The 17,622-nt window shown below is 40.6% G+C and overlaps 1 protein-coding gene across 3 annotated transcripts in view; it reads right to left on the bottom strand.

Moving 5' to 3' along the window:
• EPHA4 (EPH receptor A4) overlaps window positions 1–17,033 on the bottom strand; it is a 129,756-nt gene extending 112,723 nt beyond the window's left edge. For 2 of the 3 annotated variants that reach the window (XM_038416275.2, XM_038416276.2), the window contains exons 1-3: window positions 16,872–17,032; window positions 14,358–14,425; window positions 8,977–9,640 (exon numbers count right to left, since the gene is read on the bottom strand). In XM_038416275.2, the coding sequence (XP_038272203.1) occupies window positions 8,977–9,640; window positions 14,358–14,425; window positions 16,872–16,962 (823 nt within the window). In that variant the 5' untranslated portion in view covers window positions 16,963–17,032. Of the gene's footprint in view, window positions 1–8,976; window positions 9,641–14,357; window positions 14,426–16,871 lie in introns of all 3 variants that reach the window. The other variant, XM_043492090.1, reaches the window with a different exon arrangement.
• Between the last annotated feature and the right edge of the window lie 589 nt (window positions 17,034–17,622).

Below are 17,622 nucleotides of genomic sequence, written 5' to 3'. Positions count from 1 at the left end.
TCCACCCCCTTTTTAATTTTTGTTTACTTGCCTCTTGAAAACAGCTAAAGAAATCTTCTACATGTTCAGGCTAAGCTTTACAAATGGAGTACTGCAACATCTAAGGAGGAGTTCAGTCAACTTGTGCCCTTTATTGATCTCTATTTCTCCCTACACTTTCCTTCTAATCCTCTCCATAATTATATGGGCTGCTTGAGCTTTCCAGAGTTGTCAATTTCTCTTGACTCCATTTTCAAATGGCCATCCTTGAAAGAGTCTGGGCACTGGATCAAGCTGTCTCAGCTTGATCACGGTATATCCATGTTGCCCATACTGCTATTGACAGTTCTCCTTAATCATACTGGCACAGCTGTCAAGAGACTTCTAGTGCTGCTCAAATTCTCTACTCTGAAGAGAGAGAGAGAGAGAGAGAGAGAGAGAGAGAGAGGGAGGGAGGGAGAAGGAGGGAAAGGGGAAAGTATTGATCCAATTCTTTTAACATGCTAATTTGCCTAGAGGCTGTTTCAATCATTGCCTGACTGGACACTTCAAAAGGAAACTGTTTTCAAAGTGGGGATGTCTTTTTCAACTACAGAAAACACTTAAAACTGAAAACAAATGAATTCAAGCACCAAGTTCACAGAAGCCCGGCTCGACACTTTTTTCATCTCTCCAGCCAGATATGTTTTATGTCTGGAAAGACAGACTCGTTAATTAATGCTTTCACAATCTGGTCGGGCAGGAAGCCTCTGGGATTTTTTTTTTAAAAGACTGTTCCACACCCTTTAAGTGAGACACTTTGAAACTAATACAAATTTTTTAAATAATAATTTGTAACCTGTTGAAGAGTTTCATTGGTTTTTATTATTTATTTTTAAACCAAGCTTCCTGCTCTTCTCAAGATAAAAATTAATCTAGCTGCAATTAAACTGATGTAATTCATTAACAGCATCAATGCTGATGAATGTTTGAACCTTTCTTAAAATGTTAATAATGAAGAAACAGAGCTGACTGTTGAACCCATTCATTCAGACTCCAATGAGAATGCATGGCAAATGTTAGGAAAAAAAACCCCGTGGGTGACAGAGGCATTGTTAAAATATTTAGGAAAGATGCAGCCTCCTTGCCTGATGCCTTTGTTACCAACATGCACTGTCCTCAATCAGTGGATAAATACAATGCAAGGAATGGATTTGCTGACAAGATTTAATTAATGGATTTTGAAAAGTCTGAACTATACTACATATACATAACGTTTATGAAAGAATTGAAAGCAATGAGTGTTTTGCATCTGTTTCCAGGTCACATGTGGGCTTCTGGTAGAGATGAATCTTAGCCTGAGCTGTGAAGTTAAGAGGGGTTTCTCTTAGGGCTTTTGGAGCTGGGCCATTCCAGTTCTGGCCCATTACAGAGACTGGATGGAACTAATAAGTTTAGATCCAGATCTTAACTTTTCCAAAGTGGAGAGGGATTTAGATGTGGAATTCTAGTTCAGGCCCTTACCTCTTATTTATAAGGCCATGTTTCTCATTATGGAAATAGACCAAGGGAAGATCAGATCCCTTTAAGAAAACTATAATTCAGAAGAACAGTAGCTGGGAAAATATTATGTCTTCAATTTAGCCCATTTATCTGTAATAAAGCCCAGCAGATAAGCTCTCCAGCCAAGACTGTATCTTAACTAAGCACCAGGTCTGTCCATATTTACCTTTCGTCAGTATTGTGGGTGGAAGTCAGTATTCTCTTAACCTCTGAGCCCCTGGAACTGAAGGAAACAAAGAGCCAATCTGGAGCCACGGGAGAGCATAGCCAAATAGCAAACGGCAGGGAGCCAATTGTTAAAGCAACATTTGGCTCTGGAGTATGCAGCTTCATTGGGGCAAACTGTTATTCACAGAAACAAGGCATGAAGAGATAACACCATAAAATATGAACAAAATGGAACTTGTTTCCTTGCCACTAAATTGTTAGCTTTATAGGACTTCATGCTGAACAGTATGAAAAAAAAATCCAATTTGCTTTGAAGTGCATTAGTCTAACATCCTAATTATTGTTTACATTGCCATTTGCCTTCTATTAAGAATTGAATAATTACCCAGCGCTTCATAGTTTAAAAATACAAGCAAACAGGATTATCTGGGTAATTGAGACACTGTACCACAGCCTTGTATTGGGGCTGTGTATTCACATATATAAGAGAAATTATTATTATCAACTAACTTGATTCAAATGATAATTTAAGATTTCAAGCAGATGGAAATCTGTAACATATTAGGACATTGTTCCTAGGATCACCTTTGAGAAGTGTGGATCTGTCTGGGGGAGGAAGGACAGCCTGTTGGCTCAGACACTAGACTAAGACTCAGGAGAGCTGCATTCAATTCCAAACTCAGCCACAGACTTCTCACATGACCTTGAGCATGTTACCTAATCTCTCTATGCTTCAGGTCCCCATCCATTAAAATGGTGACAGCATAACTCCCTTCTCCTTCCTCATACTTTGCCTGTTTTGTCTATTTAGATTGTAAGGTTGTTAGGGTAGGGGCCCATCTTGTGCTAGACATAGCAAAACAAGACCCTGATCTCAGCTGAGACCTCCAAGTGCTACCATAATGCAAATACTACTTTAAACCTATCCTAAGAGAAAGAACTTTCTCTTTGAATTTTCTCTTGGCACTAATGACTAACTCATGAAGCACATACCAAGCACACAGTGCTTCTTGGTATTATTTAACCCTAATAGTCCATTCCAATTGTACTTTGAACAGCACCATCTCACTTCCTGAGGAATTGCACAAGGCAAAACCAAAGTTTCTGCACGTTTCTTTGTTGTTTTAAACAGTCCTGCCTCTGCTTAATTATGCCACATGGTCTGACACTGTGCCATTTATGGCCCTGTGAAATTATCTTTAAGTTAAACACTAATTGGACATTAAACATTGTATGCTTATATTTGCAACAAAAACCCCTGCCTTGTTTGGTTTATAGAATGCAGCCCCTAATCTGATCACAGTCCTAACTTCATACTGTTGATTTATAAAACACAAAATGAAAAACAGTGCTTTTTAAATAAATACAGTACATGCATGCAGCATGTGTTCTGACTTAAATCAATAAACCTTTCAACAAATACGTCCTAAACAAGCCTGAGTTTGGGGAGCATTTAATGAGCCTCAGCTTTCCTGCAGGCCAATGGCAAATTTTAAGTAAAGTTAAAGCAAAAAAATTAAAAAGGGAAAGCTACTTAAATCAAAATATTTGGGTGCATGTGTAATTAGGAAGTTTATCGAGGGCAATCATTCTTTTCTCAGAGATTATTTTCTTTTGATAAAGAAATGTAGCAGTTTCATTTGTGCAAGTTTATCTGAGCACTACTCACCATCCCCTAAACTAATAATTCTGGGCCAAGTTCATTCCTGTGGCAAGCCCAGGGAACTCAAAGGAATTATACCACATTTGAACTGACCCTTTGCGTTGACCCGTTCCTGAGACACACAACTTTATGCTTTTATTTTTGGGAAGTTCCAGTTCCTGAAGTTGGTTCCCTTGAAGAAGATGTAACTACAGAAGGTCACCCATAAACATTGTGAGTAAAATCACACCCAGCAACATGCACCCCCCCTTCCCTCAATAAAAAGCACTAAAACTACACCTCAAGTGAGTGATCAGTTTACAAACAAGCTGAGAGTTTTACCAGAGCGTAGCACTTTCCCACATGTCAACTTGAAATGAGCAAGTGGGCTCCAGCATTTAGTAGAGAGTGACAATCAGCCATATTCAGAAGGAGAAGAGCTGGGGTACAATAAGAACACTGTGCAAATATTGCACTCTGTATCTCTTAAAGAAAGAACTTAAATCTAAACAGAATTAATTTGCATAAAATCCAAATCTTCAGGGTCTCCCTAAACAGAAGGAGATTTTCTCCAGCGTTTCCAAAGGAAGCTCTTATCTCCTTTGTGAAATGGGGAAATGGGTGTGCTGCTTTGCATGAGGTGTATACAAAATATGCAAATGAGGAATCTGCTGCATGCAAAAGGCAAACTGGCCAGACAGTTGACAATCCCCATTCACAGAGAAAACTTTCCTAGTCTCCAATGGGAGTAAAGAGAAGGGAACCAACATGTTTGCTTCCCAGGGAGGTGAAGCAGGCTCTGAATATTCATAAAATGTCCATTTAGTCATGGGAATGTTAATTGTCTCTGAGTCGTGAAACTATATGACCTCGCCTGCTGCCTAAAAACATAAAAAGATGCAACATTATGGGATGAAATGAGAGAAGATATTTAGATCAGAAGCTGGGAGGGGAGAGCAGAGTCTCAAAAGAGACAAGCGTATAGCTGAGCTATTCCTTAATCACTCCTTCTCAAAAGCACAATAAAATCCAAGACCATTGGACCATGTTATTAGACACCGATAAAATAACCCCTTGACAGGAAAGACTATATATCTAGGTCTCATCACATGTAACACAAGCTAGGTTCTGGAGATTTTTATCAGTAGAATTTTGTCTTGTATCTTACAAAAACAACCGAAGGCTGCTACCCAGTCTTCTAATAAATTAGTAAAAGGATTTTATTTCCATTTGGTTTTAACATAGTTTGTTGACCTTTCTTCTTACTAATAACATCCCATGTAATAACCAGATCCTGCTCTCACATAAATGAATAATAGTTTTGTCGCTGATTCCGAATGAAAGCACACCCACAGATATGTGCCAAGGAAGATTTTAAAGGAACTTTTTAGATTTACATCTAAGGGGGGGATTTTAAGTGTGCCAAATATTTAAGTGGACATCTTGCACCACACTGTGGTATAAAATCATATCCTGATAAGATGTGGTGGGCTCTGCTAAAGGTGAATATGTTCAAATCACTTATTTTATAGAGATAAGTCTTTCCCCCACCCAGCAGCTTCTCTCTTCTGGTTTTTATTTTTTCTGTTGCCAAAAAAATAATCAATCAGTCTGCATATCTTAAATGGTGAACTCAACTCTCCCCTCTCTGAGTAACTTCCGCGATTGCCCTTTGTGCCGATGGAAAGAGTAGCTAAGTTATTTTGGCAAAAATTTAGCCGCAACCAAACCAACGTGTTACAGAAAAAGAACAATAATTAAACTCTGATCCTCTTATATAAAATGAATTGTTTCTCTCAATGATCACAGCCATTATTCAAAGCCACAGAGATAAAACCAATCATATTACTCAAGGGATTACTTCTTAAGGTTGCCATTATCAAAGGTAGGAGGAAAATTCCAAAAATGGCAAGGATATGAAAAGGCAACACTCTAAACCACATTTTAAATGATGTTGAATTTTCTGCCAGCTGGCCTGTTCAGAACTCACAACAGCAAGTGTATGAAGACAAAGCACTTAGCTCTCATAACCTTTACACAAATCATAGCAAAAAAGCTCTTGGTTGTCTCACATATTTATACTAAATGTCAGGTCTAAACTGAGACTTGTAATTTCAGAGCATCAGAACCATCCCAGATGGTTTCAAACTATTATATTTATAATCTGTCTATTTTTTTCCTTTTACTCCCCTCCCAAAAATATATAGACAGCCATTTGATTGTGATAAGAAAATTACATAACTACATCTAAATCACACTATACTCATGTGTAACAAAATAATTTATATCACAATGACATATTCAAAAGAAACACTATGGCTTGACTTTCCCCAAAACAGTAATTACTTTAGCCTTGAGATAGGTCATAAAATAAGATAATTTCATGTTTCATTAATAATATTCCTCATGACTTTTTATCTTTCCTAAAACCTTGATCATTAAAGAACAAATCGGAGGCGGGCGTGGGAGGGAGAGAAGAGAACAAAAATCAATGTTAAAACTACCTTCTTTCTACTGGGTGTTAAAGCTGAAACCTCTATCATGAGCGGAGAATGACTGGTCAGATAACCAGCTTTGATTATGTGCATCAGTGTCAAATATTCCAGTGTTCCACTGTATCGTATCTGGGAACCTTCCTTGCTGAATAAAGTTTGAGATGTTATTTTTTTCCCTTCCTTGATTTTTGACAGATGACAAGGTCTCAGCAGAACAATTATCCTCAGGAGAGCTTGTCAGAAATTTTCCAACAAAAGAGAGGCAATTTTTTTGCAATACTTGTCCCCCCCCCAAAAAAATCCTGTTTTTTGACCTGTTCTAATTCTCAGCATCAACTATTCAACAGGATCAAACTGCTGTTAACTGCAGACATACATTCTCCTTGAAAGAAGAGTTGCTTAACACTATGTGGTTGTCTCCCACCAAAGACTGAACAAAATCAGCTCAGAAAATGTTATTCAAGATCAGGAGCTGGAATGAACTTGCATCTGCTTTTGGGGCAAACCAACCATCACCTTATAAACTCTGACATGTCTCCTCATTCTTGGCCTCCATTAGCATATACTGCTGAAGATGAGAATGGCAAGAGGAAGTGTAGTTCTGTCCCCAAGGCTTCTGAAGTCTCCAGCAGATGACCAGCGTTAGATCTCACAACAACAGGGGCACCCCCCCACACCCTCCACCCACCCTGACTATTCTTGCCCACCAAGCCTTTGTCAAACTTTTAAGATCTTAATCAATCAACTCTGACCTCGGGATCACAGGAGGAAGATGGATGAGGAAATGGGTGACCTCTGACCTACTCTTGTATTTGTCCTGCCACAGTCAACCCATTGAAAAACAATTGGGGTGGAACCTGCTTGCAAGGTTCCAGTCATAGGCTGGTGTCTTTTTATAGGCTTTTGCAGACTTAAGATCTTTCATTCCGCCTCACCATCCCCTCAAAATCCATGGGAAGCATTCCCCTCTCTCAACCCTTCCCCCAGAAAAATCTATGAGAGAAGCAAATTTGCTGAACTGTAAAATTAACTGGACTATGGAAATGGGAAATGGGAAAACTTCTCCAGCAATGTCAAAAGCCTAGTTGGCCTTAACCTCGGTAGAAACCAACAGAGAGTGAATTGTGAACTTTATTGTAAACTTCATGAATCAGAGGAGTTTCCTGGTAAACTACTCCGACTTTGGGATTGGTAATGCCAAAAGGGAAGCCACAAATAACCAGTGATGAAATGGTTTTAACTATTTAAAATTACTTGATGGCTTGCATCCTCTGAAAATAACTTCAACAGGCTAGCTTTATGCAAGAGAGTTTCTTTCTCCTTTTATACATGACCCCATCAGATTTCTCTTTAACGGAGGAAATGGAGAATCAGGCTTGTGGGTCCAACTTTCATGGGCCCAGTGGAGAGTTTATAGGGAATCTGGCTGAAGACATTAAATTCCCAACATCTATTTGTCATGCAATTAGCTCATGTTTGAGCCAACAGCTTAAAAAAAAAAAAAGTGTTATATCTGCATCAGTCAGTGTGACCCAACACTGACCCAATAGCCCTTGAAGAGAACTCAGGATAATCTCCATGCAATAAACCAAGATCCCTTTTTCATTCATCTCCTCCTCCCACAAATTGGGTTGTAAAAATGTCAAGGAGCCTTGACTACAAGTTATTGGGCCATTTCAAAATAATAAAATCTCTCCAGCCACTGATGCTCTCCTATAGTCCCCAGTCACCACATCAGCCACATTTGTATGTTTACTGACATGCAAAGATTTCCAAGCTTCTATTTCACAACATTCCATAAAACAGAGTAATTTACTGTAAACAGAGTGCCCTGCCACTGTGCTGTTAATTTTTCAATTCTCACTGCAGCCCATTGTAATTTTGTGGCCGATAAGATATGCTTATATTTTTTCTCCAAATGAAAATGCTAGAACGAAGGCAGAGGCTTGTGCTTAGCATTGTTTTCCTGCCAACCGTTAATTTCAATGCATAACAATGAACTTCACATTGACTGTAAATTATCATCTAAAAGAATTTCAGTAGGGCATTTAAGAAAAAAATAGCTCTTTTCTTATACTTGTCTAGCAGAAAAACTGTCGGTTGTTTGTGTTATTACCTCACTCTCAATTTCTTAGTCTCAACAAGATATTAAACTTATCCTAGGAAACAAGTACAAGTAGCAAAACAGAATAGTGTCCATTATGATCAAAACTACCTTTCCAAACATCTTAAAGAACAATACAAGGCCTAATAATGCAAGGTGCTGAGCACCCTCAATTCAGCACTTTGTAGGATTGGGCTCATTCATCCGTACAAGAAGCCATTAAAAACTGATCTTTATTTATGCTCACAAGTAAGGGTTTAGAAGATCAGGCCCAAGATTTCTAATAGTTTACTTATAAAATAATAGTAACATCTTAGGGGGAAATGTAAATCTTTTTGGAGATAATCTGCCTTTTATAGGAACTTTAATCCCTAATTCTGCAGCGCATAGTATGGGGGGGTGGAGGCCTGTAGCATTTCTAAGAGTATCCTAGCACCTCCATTGTAATGACAACAATAGAGCCCTATAAGAAATGAAAATATTTAACAAAGGCAGCAGTATCGAATATCAAATGGTTATTTAATACAAAAATTTGCAACAAGTGAAACACCAAAGATTTACACTTCCGGGGGAGCTAAAGTCATCAAAATAAAACCCAAGTTTCTGTTACTGATTTTTTTCCCGTTTTAATACCAAAGTTCTCTACTGAGTCCTGAAGGAGAAATGGAATACTTTTCTTTCTTAGAGTTTTCTCTGCTTAACAAACTTTGCTTGTGAAAGAGAGATCTTGTCTCTGTAAATGATGGTGGCTCCAGTGCATTACTTTTGCATCCAATTTCAGTGGCTACACCAAGGTAATTCAAATCTAAGTGCCTGTTAGCAAATGTGTTTTGCCTTCTGCTGATTGCAGTAGCATCGTTTGCTTTGTCAGGATTATACACTTCTTAGCCTTGCCACCTGGAGCTATTGCACTCTCTCATTAGACACCTCTGTCCCATTGCATCCCACAGGGGCTGATAATTACTGGCTTTACTCCATTTACTTTCATCTCTCATTCAATTACCCACACTGAGTCCTTATGAAAAGTACAATACGACTGGTCCTACCTTGGCATTCTCCATTGTGCTCATCATAGCCAGCATTGCACAGACAGTTGCCAATGGGTACCAGCCATTCGCCATCTGCTCCACAGTACATTTTTGGCACATCCTTCTCTTCGGAGTTGTTCACACAGGAGCCCCGAACTTCCACTAGAGAGGACGTATCAGCCCCAGTGATGGTGTCTGGAAACTGAGCCAGGTTGCGTACCGTCAATGGGCACTTCTTGTAGAAAACACGGACAGACACCAAGGCAATGCAGGCACCTACATCCTGAAAAGCCAGGTAAAACCCCTTCTTGCTCAATGGGCCCACATCACGTATCTCTGTGTTCAGCTTCATGATCCTGTCACCGATGTCCACCTGAGTGAAGCTCTCATCAGCAGCAATGGTGTCGATCTTGGCAAACTGGCTCTCACGGATATAACGCTCCTTATCATTGTTTGATTCATAGTAGTAAAGGTTAAAAGTCTCTTTGCAAGTTCCCATGACACCTGGCAGACTGTTGCAGTCTCTCAACGTGAATTTAATTTCAATATATACTCTCTGAGCCCCCTCGCGGGGAATCCAGTCAGTTCGTAACCAGTTGTTCTGACTCGGCTCCATCACATTGCAGACTTGATAGGTGCGGATCGGAGTATTTTTCTCATCCATAATGCTTACTTCCTCCCACTGTGAAGAATCAAAGCAAAAAGTACATCAGTGTTAACAAAGGTACATCAGCTCTTCACCACAGAATTAATCCTTTTGCTTCCACTGGTAGCACGCAGCTTTCATTTGTTTTCATTTATAGAAAAGTCGCTAAACCAAGTCATATGTATTACACCAAGTACCTAAAAATCAGTCTGTCACAGGGAAAGCAAGTTCAAAATTAGGTTGGTAAAATATCTCAGTGAACATATATTTAAAAACAAACAAAAAACATCACACTGAGCTAGGCCGACAATCCCTAGAGGCCCCCACCCAGGTCTGCCCCGGTTTTGCTAATCACTGCAAAAACACATAATTCAAGATATCCCTTGCACTGGAGAGTGTACAATCTCAAAAGACAGGCAAAATATTAATTATCCCCATTTTACAGATGGGAAACTGAGGCATGGAGAGAGTAAGCGAATTGCCTAAAGTCACAGAGAAGGTCTGTGGCAGAACTGGAACTGAATCCAGATGTCCAGAGTCCCTGTCCAGTGTCTTTATAAGGAAGGATGTTTTTGTGGTCATTTCTCTAGGCTTTCAAAAACCAGCTACAAACAAATTCCCCCATTAAACCATCCTCAATTTGGAATGGCAACAGTACAAATTTATTTACAAATGGATATCTATTATGAGCATTGCTTTACTGGAGACCTGGGGTGAAATTCTGGCCCCAGTGAAGTCAGTAAGACTTTTGCCATTGACTTCAATGGGGGCAGGATTTCACCCTTGGATTGTTAAAGACAGGGAGGGAGGAATGTGATACTGTCAGTTAATTACTGGTTTCAGAGTAGCAGCCGTGTTAGTCTCTATTCGGAAAAAGAAAAAGGAGTACTTGTGGCACCTTAGAGACTAACACATTTATTTGAGCATAAGCTTTCATGAGTTACAGCTCACTTCATCGCATCCGATGAAGTGAGCTGTAGCTCACAAAAGCTTATGCTCAAATAAATGTGTTAGTCTCTAAGGTGCCACAAGTACTCCTTTTTCTTTTTGTCAGTTAATTAGCATCACTGACAGAACTTTGCTTCCTGATACCAAAAATAAAAACTCTTATTTACTGCCTTTTATTTTCATACCATCCTGGAGTTAGAAACCTCAGGCAGTTAAATTCACAGTCTAATAAACCCTAATATGTTATAATGCTGTAGGCAGGCTTTAAACGTGCATTGATGTAGGGATTTTCCTCTCTTGAAGGGAACGGAAAGTAGGCGGAATAAAAAGCAACATAGCTATCGCATTGGAGCAAATTCAATCCCTGATGTAACTAACTACATCTGTGTCAGAGAAGTTATGTGAAGGATGAATTTGGCTCCCATGTGTGTGAACCAATGTTTCAGCAAAAGTGTGATGAACATACCATAAAAGAAAGGAAATGGTGAATAACAGCTTTGAAAAAATGTTAGAGATTATGATAATCACATAATGCAGAAAAGAAAGCCACCCCAGTGGCCTTCTTTTGTCTCTTTTTCAGAAAAAGAATCATGGTTCTGCTGAATTAGAAGGGGGGAAAATCCTTTTTTAAACATTTGTATTAGATAAAAGCTACACTCTGGCTGGGATTCCAGGCTGTACAATGAAGCACGTGAAAATTATGCTTGGAAAATTGTTATAATGCAACTTTCCAGAAGCTCCCTAGAAATGCTTTTGAAGACTACTAAAGGTGCTGCTTTGATAAACGGCAACATTCTTAACACCGTGAACCTCAGCATATAATATCCTGCATTCTTTTTATAAGAATTGCTCTTTTGCAAGTGCTCTTTAATTTAAAAGCCTCCAGAGTAACTGAATCTGCTTATGAATCTATGGCAGTTGGCAGTGGCACCATGAGTTAAAAGTGGTAAAGAGGGTAATATTTTAGTTTCTGCCTAGAGATACTTGTGAATTAAAAAGGAGGGAACTGGGGGGAAAATCAATACACATCATGTCACACTACATGTTGCACAAAAGGGAAAAACTGGAAAGTCATCTATCAATGTAACATGTAACATGGAGTTAGTAACCAGACAGAGTTCTTTAATTTGAAGCTGCCATGAAACTAGTGTTGTGTCTTTATGATCCATCACTTTCCATTCTCCTTATCTTCTGATGGCCTGCACTACCTCCCGAGTGTGTGAGGGGATGGGGTGGGGGAGAAATAAAGAGTTGTCAAAGGGATTTCCTTTAGCATGTTCACACAATAGATGATGTAGTTATAGGATTTGCTCTGAAGCCCACTGAAGAAAGACTACAACCGAATTCAGTGGGCATTGGATCAGGCCCTCAGTGCAAAATACATGCATGACCTTTTTTAAAAAAATCTGTTTCTTATTTAATTTTTAAAAAATCTGTCGGCTGCTGTAAACAATTAGAGTTCTAAATTTCCAACCACTTAAGATTATATGCAACACTAAATGTGTCTTCAAAGAAATATCTTTTTGCTTTCCCTCTAAAATAAACTTTTATAATACAATTCATTTTATGGTTTAATGATGCACAGAAAAGCATTCCAGAAACAGAACCTCTCTTTCAACTGTGAAATTTAAGAGTAATTCATTAATTAAATTTATAATGTAATACTTTAATTCCTCCAGGGTTACTATATAAATTTGATAATGTTTAGTTCTATTCATTGGTCAATACCCTATTTTTACCTCCAGTACCTCATATTAACAAATAAAAGGCTTAACATCTAAAGGTCTGTTGTAGATCTATAAAACAGGTTTTTTTAAGTACATACAATAAGCTACACACAGTTAAAGAGAAAACAAACTGGACAGGAAGGATAGAACTTCAGGGGCTCTTTTCGAAAAAGAAAGAAAAGGGTGTTCTTTTCTGCTGCTTTGAAATAAATTTGCAGCCTATGAAGTTATAATAAATGCTTTCCAAGCACTCTATCGCACAGACAGACCATGTACTCTTAAATTTTTCACTACCAATTTAAAAATAGAACACACGTAGGTTGGTTTAGTGAAACCAGTCACGTCCACAATAAAACAGTACCCATTTCCTTCTCAAACTTGAGAGGAGTTTTCAAAGATGACTAAGGGGGGGGGGGAATCAAGTAAGTATTAAAAACATACAGAGCTCCTTTGGTCATCAATTCTGCTACTGACTTATTAAAAGACTCTTAATATATTTTAATCTACACTGTAGGTACCCCTTGGTGAAGCATAAGAAAGGCTCTGTCTGAATCATTGACCTTTCCAGGGTATAGAATTAATAAGGAAGCCTGACTCGCACTGAGATAAAGCTGTACCTTTCCCCACTGTCAAAAGATGAGGGCAATTGCCTGCAATCAGCAGTGAATGTGTGCTGTCTACACCGCCAGAGGCCTGCCAATCACTTCCCCTCTCTTTAAAAAATGGTCTCAGGAACTGCGCAGTGTTCTACATTCAAGTTCAGGCAGAACAACAATGGGGGGCAAAACAATCCTCCATTTTCCCATGTTATGGTTAATTCAAAGCTTATGCATAATGCATCACTAAAATAAATGGCCTCAAATTCCTTCCATTTGCTACTGTTTCCTTTGCTTCTTAGTTGGGTGGGGAGGGGGCACGGAAGGAATGTTAGTCTACAGTGTGTTTCATTAGGCACTGGAAGGATCCACTTATACTAACTATTTATCTTTAAGCCCCTTTATTTTCACTCATTTTGACTTCGTAATAGTGTGTGTTTGTATTTAAGAAGGCTTATTTGTTTAATTTTAAAAAGGATCTGAGTGTATTTTAATTTGATGGGAGCAGAATGTACATTACTAACATGTTTTCTTAAATTGTTTACTTTTACAATTTCCTGTAGAGAAAAAGGTTCTGATACATTTTTTTCAGTCTTAAATGGTCCAATCCTTCAAGGTGAAAAGTGCCCTCAGCTCCTATATAGTTCTTGATTGGGGGATTTGAGGGGTCTCCCTCAAAGCAGCTTCCCACAAGAGGTGCTCTGTAGCTTGCCTGATTGGGCTCACTGCAGGTAGCAGCTAGCTTGTGCCTACAAATATTTAGTTAAATTAGCAATGAAGGTTTTGCATACAAAGGACTATGCTAAAATCTCCCTAACTCCAACCCCAAAATGTGTGACCCTTCCTTTCAGGATCTGCAACATGACATACTGTTTGTTACTACTCTTTTTATAGGGTCCTCAAAAGAAATTCATATGATTTGCCCACTGTACAAAAGAAAACCCTAAAAAAATCTGAGATTGGGGTTTATTTGTACAGGGATCAAAACATGCAATATTGTTTTCACTTTGAAATAAATCTATTTAACTACTGTCCTTTCACGCTGTAAGAAAGGTCTGTCTTGTGTCTTGTCTATTGATTCCTTTTTCCCCCACACCACATACTCAATTTAGAAATAGAACAGCAATTGCTCTGAACAGAGACTGTCCGTGGATAGAACAATTACAGGGGTGGATTCCAATTTGGTCTCCAGATCACATTTCTTGTTGGTATTTCAGTTTTAAATAGGCAACTAAGTCCATGCTTTGACCAATCTCCTAATTTTGAAACCCTTTTTCTGCCCTTTTGGTTTCTAATTCTTCAACGATAGAACTATCCAAAGGGAGTATAGGGTTTCTCCAACAAAATGTAATTCACTTCATAGGCATGGAAAATATCTGACCTCCTTACCACAATCAACAATAATCAAGCCATTAGGACTCTGCAGAAACTTATTAATCATTCCCTTTTACCCTTTTGATCAGATAGCAATTCAGAACTTACCCCTCCTTCCAAGGGACTTGCTATCCACCCAAGTTCCCCCTGAACTGATCTGGAATCCAACAGGGTAACTGCAGAAAGACAGAAAAAAATAGATTAATTTCCAGTTGCCAAAGGTCAATATGACAGACATATTTACCCGAGCATTTCTATACATGCAGAACATGATCATATCCAACTTAGATCTAACCAAAACTTTTTTTCAGTTAGGTAAATATCTACATTAACTTGATCATGTCTCACTTTTAAACCTGGAGCATTTTTGAAAGCATGTTTAACTTTCTTAACTATTAAAATTTGTTCCAAGGATGATGATCTAACATTATTAGTACTCAAACCCATCTGTTAGATGGAATAATTCTGAATTAAAAAACAAAGACAACCAGAAATGACAGAAGATATACTGCAAATGATGAGCTCCCAAATACTCATTTTTGTAAACCTTGTATTTTACATTAGACTACACAAAAAGAGTGGAAAAGTACTATTAAGATTTAGGATGATCACATAATTCCTGACTCTTGAATATGGCTAAGCCACAAGTGACTTTGTATGGGATTCCCTTCAAACCAAAATAAACACCTTATTTGTTCTGTTTGCTATTCCAGTTTGATATTTACATCAGTTATACATAGGTGAATATTTTTTAGTACAAGACTACAATAAACTGCTTAAACATTCAGCACATTTGTGACATCACAAGTGTCAGATAACATTGTTCTCATGTTTTGGAGGTTCTTCTGCACTGGCAGGAAAATGGGTTTGCTCTTTTTAAAAAAAAAATGTTTTGAGTTCACCAATCTGTATTTGTAAATAGATGAACACATACATATGCACTTCAGTTCTAAGAGAAAAAACGGAGAACCAGGTGATTTTAAGTGTACTGTAGCCCAATATTGCAATTCCTTGCACTACCCCAAAATCCCATCAAAGGTACCAGTGTGATTTTTGGTTTCAGAGTAGCAGCCGTGTTAGTCTGTATTCGCAAAAAGAAAAGGAGTACTTGTGGCACCTTAGAGACTAACAAATTTATTAGAGCATAAGCTTTCGTGAGAGAATACAAGATCATTCACCTAATATGGAGTTAACTATAGACACCGAACCAGACCCAGTGAAATTCCAGCTACTTGGTCTTTTTGCCACAGTGATCCTGCAAAACCACAGATTCTGAAGACCACTGTAAATTAAAGCTCCAACTGTAACAATGAAGTGGCAAACCCCATTTGAAAGGAAGGGCTCGATTATTAATCTGGCTGTTTATGGCCATCAAGGACAAAGGTGGAATCTTTGAGTATGTTTTTAAATAGCTTCAATTAAAAATCATCCTCTCCCAACCTTCCATCTTTCCTTCCAGACAGATGTAGATTTAAGATGCCATTTAGTCCTGTAACTCTTTTTAAATGTAGCTATCTCCTTCTCAAAACTACCCCATATTCTTCTTTTTGCTCCTGGAGAAAAACCAGCTACATTCATTTGGATTAATGTAAGGTGGATTAGGGAGACAAAGGGAACAATGCAACCCAATTTACCCAAAAAAGGGGGGAGGAGGGAAAGAGGGAGAAAAGGAAACGTGAGGAGAATCAAAAGGAGACACGAAATGAAGGGGAGAGGGGAAGAGGCCAGAGTAACCCACAGCAGCTTTTCATCTGCAACTCCTTCCATTCTCCTCTCAAGTTTAAACTCTGGGAGCCGTGTTTGTGTCACAGACAGAGCCTCTTTCCAGGTCTTTAATTTTCAAAAAGGCAGGGTGCATTAGGGGGAATGCGGGCAGGACAATGAAATCCACAGCTAACTAACACAAGGCTTCGTCCTTCAGTCCTCTCCTGTGGGGGCCGGTGGCAGCGGAGCTGAGATTCCAGCGGGCACCGGCTGGGAGAGAAGTGTCACCGCTGCAGCCAGATGTGCCCAGGTCTATTGCAGGGAGCGCATGTGTGGGTCCATGCGATCATGCCACACGCTTGCAGCTTCACCTCCTACCGGCGCCCCCTCCATCCCCGGGGCAGGGAGTACCCCTTGTCTCTCTCTCTCTCTCATCAGCACTCCTCAATAAGAAATCACCCCAGTTCTCGCTGCGATCCCACCGCCCCAGAAAGGGGGCGCGTGAAGGGCAGGGAAGCTGGGCGCGCGGCCCATTGTAGTGTCGCTCATTGATTTGCAATCTCGGACGAGGAAAAGGTTTGCAGTTTCTTGCCCTTTTGCTTGGTTTCCCCTTAGTGCATGGACTGGGGTCGGGCTGCCCAGATGTCAAGGCTGCGGCAGCCCGGCCGCAGCAGCCCGCGCCGGTGCGAAAACTTTCCTCGCCCGGCGCTGGGACAAAAGTCTCCGGAGGAGGCGCCGAGCGAACGAAGTCCGGCCCGCAGCCAGCGCACAACCCCCGCGGCAGCGGGGACCTTGCACCCACGAGCTCTCCCCGCGCGGGCGGGTGCCCAGCCCCCGATGCCCCCGGGTGCCAGCTTGATGAGCTCTGCTCCAAGCCGCGACTGGCCCCAGGCACAAGTGCCCCCCCCCGCCCCCTACCTTCATTGGCCGGATACACCCGAGAGCCGGTGACCGCGCCGCAGATCCCCCAGAGGAGCGAGAAGAGGGTGAAAGAGACAATCCCAGCCATGGCTCGCCGGTGCCGGTGCCAGCGCCGCTCCAGCCGCTTCTATCCCAGTGGAATAAATGCTTCAATGGGGAGGGCAGCAAGCTGTAGACATTGCCAAGGGGGCGGGGCGGGCGGCTGACGCCTGCCCGTCCATCAACCCTAGTGGCCAGTCGGAGTAGCTCGTGGCCGCTCAAACCCCTCCCTGCCGCCGAAACACGCCCCCTCCTCCCCACTTGGCCCCGCCCCCACCTGCTTCCCCGGCTGGGCTCCTCCGCACGGGGTGCTAGGTTTGCGCGGGGTCTGTGCCACCCTCCAGGCAGCACGGTCCTGCTCACAGTGTGGCTGAAGGCTCTTGTCTGCGGTCTGGCAGATGGGGAGGTGGCTACGATGATGCTAAGCCCCTGCCTCTCCTGAGCTTTGAGCGCTAACAAGCGATCGCCGGCCACCAATTCCTCAGGAAGGCTGCGATTAGTAAATTTGCCCTAAAATGAATGGGCTGAGTTTCTTGCGGGGGTGTGTGTGGGGTGGGGGGGGAGGGTTTAAAGGAAAAAACCCTTTCAACCCAAGAGCAAAACTCCTTAGCAAATGGGGAGCTGGACTTGTTTCTCACCGATCTGTATTATTCTGGACTGCATTTTGTTTAGTAAACATTTGGGAGGGGAAGTGATGTACAAAAGGGGT

Source organism: Dermochelys coriacea, chromosome 9 (assembly GCF_009764565.3).
Source record: "Dermochelys coriacea isolate rDerCor1 chromosome 9, rDerCor1.pri.v4, whole genome shotgun sequence".
Taxonomy (NCBI): domain Eukaryota; kingdom Metazoa; phylum Chordata; order Testudines; family Dermochelyidae; genus Dermochelys; species Dermochelys coriacea.
This window is presented reverse-complemented; position numbering and strand designations above follow the sequence as displayed.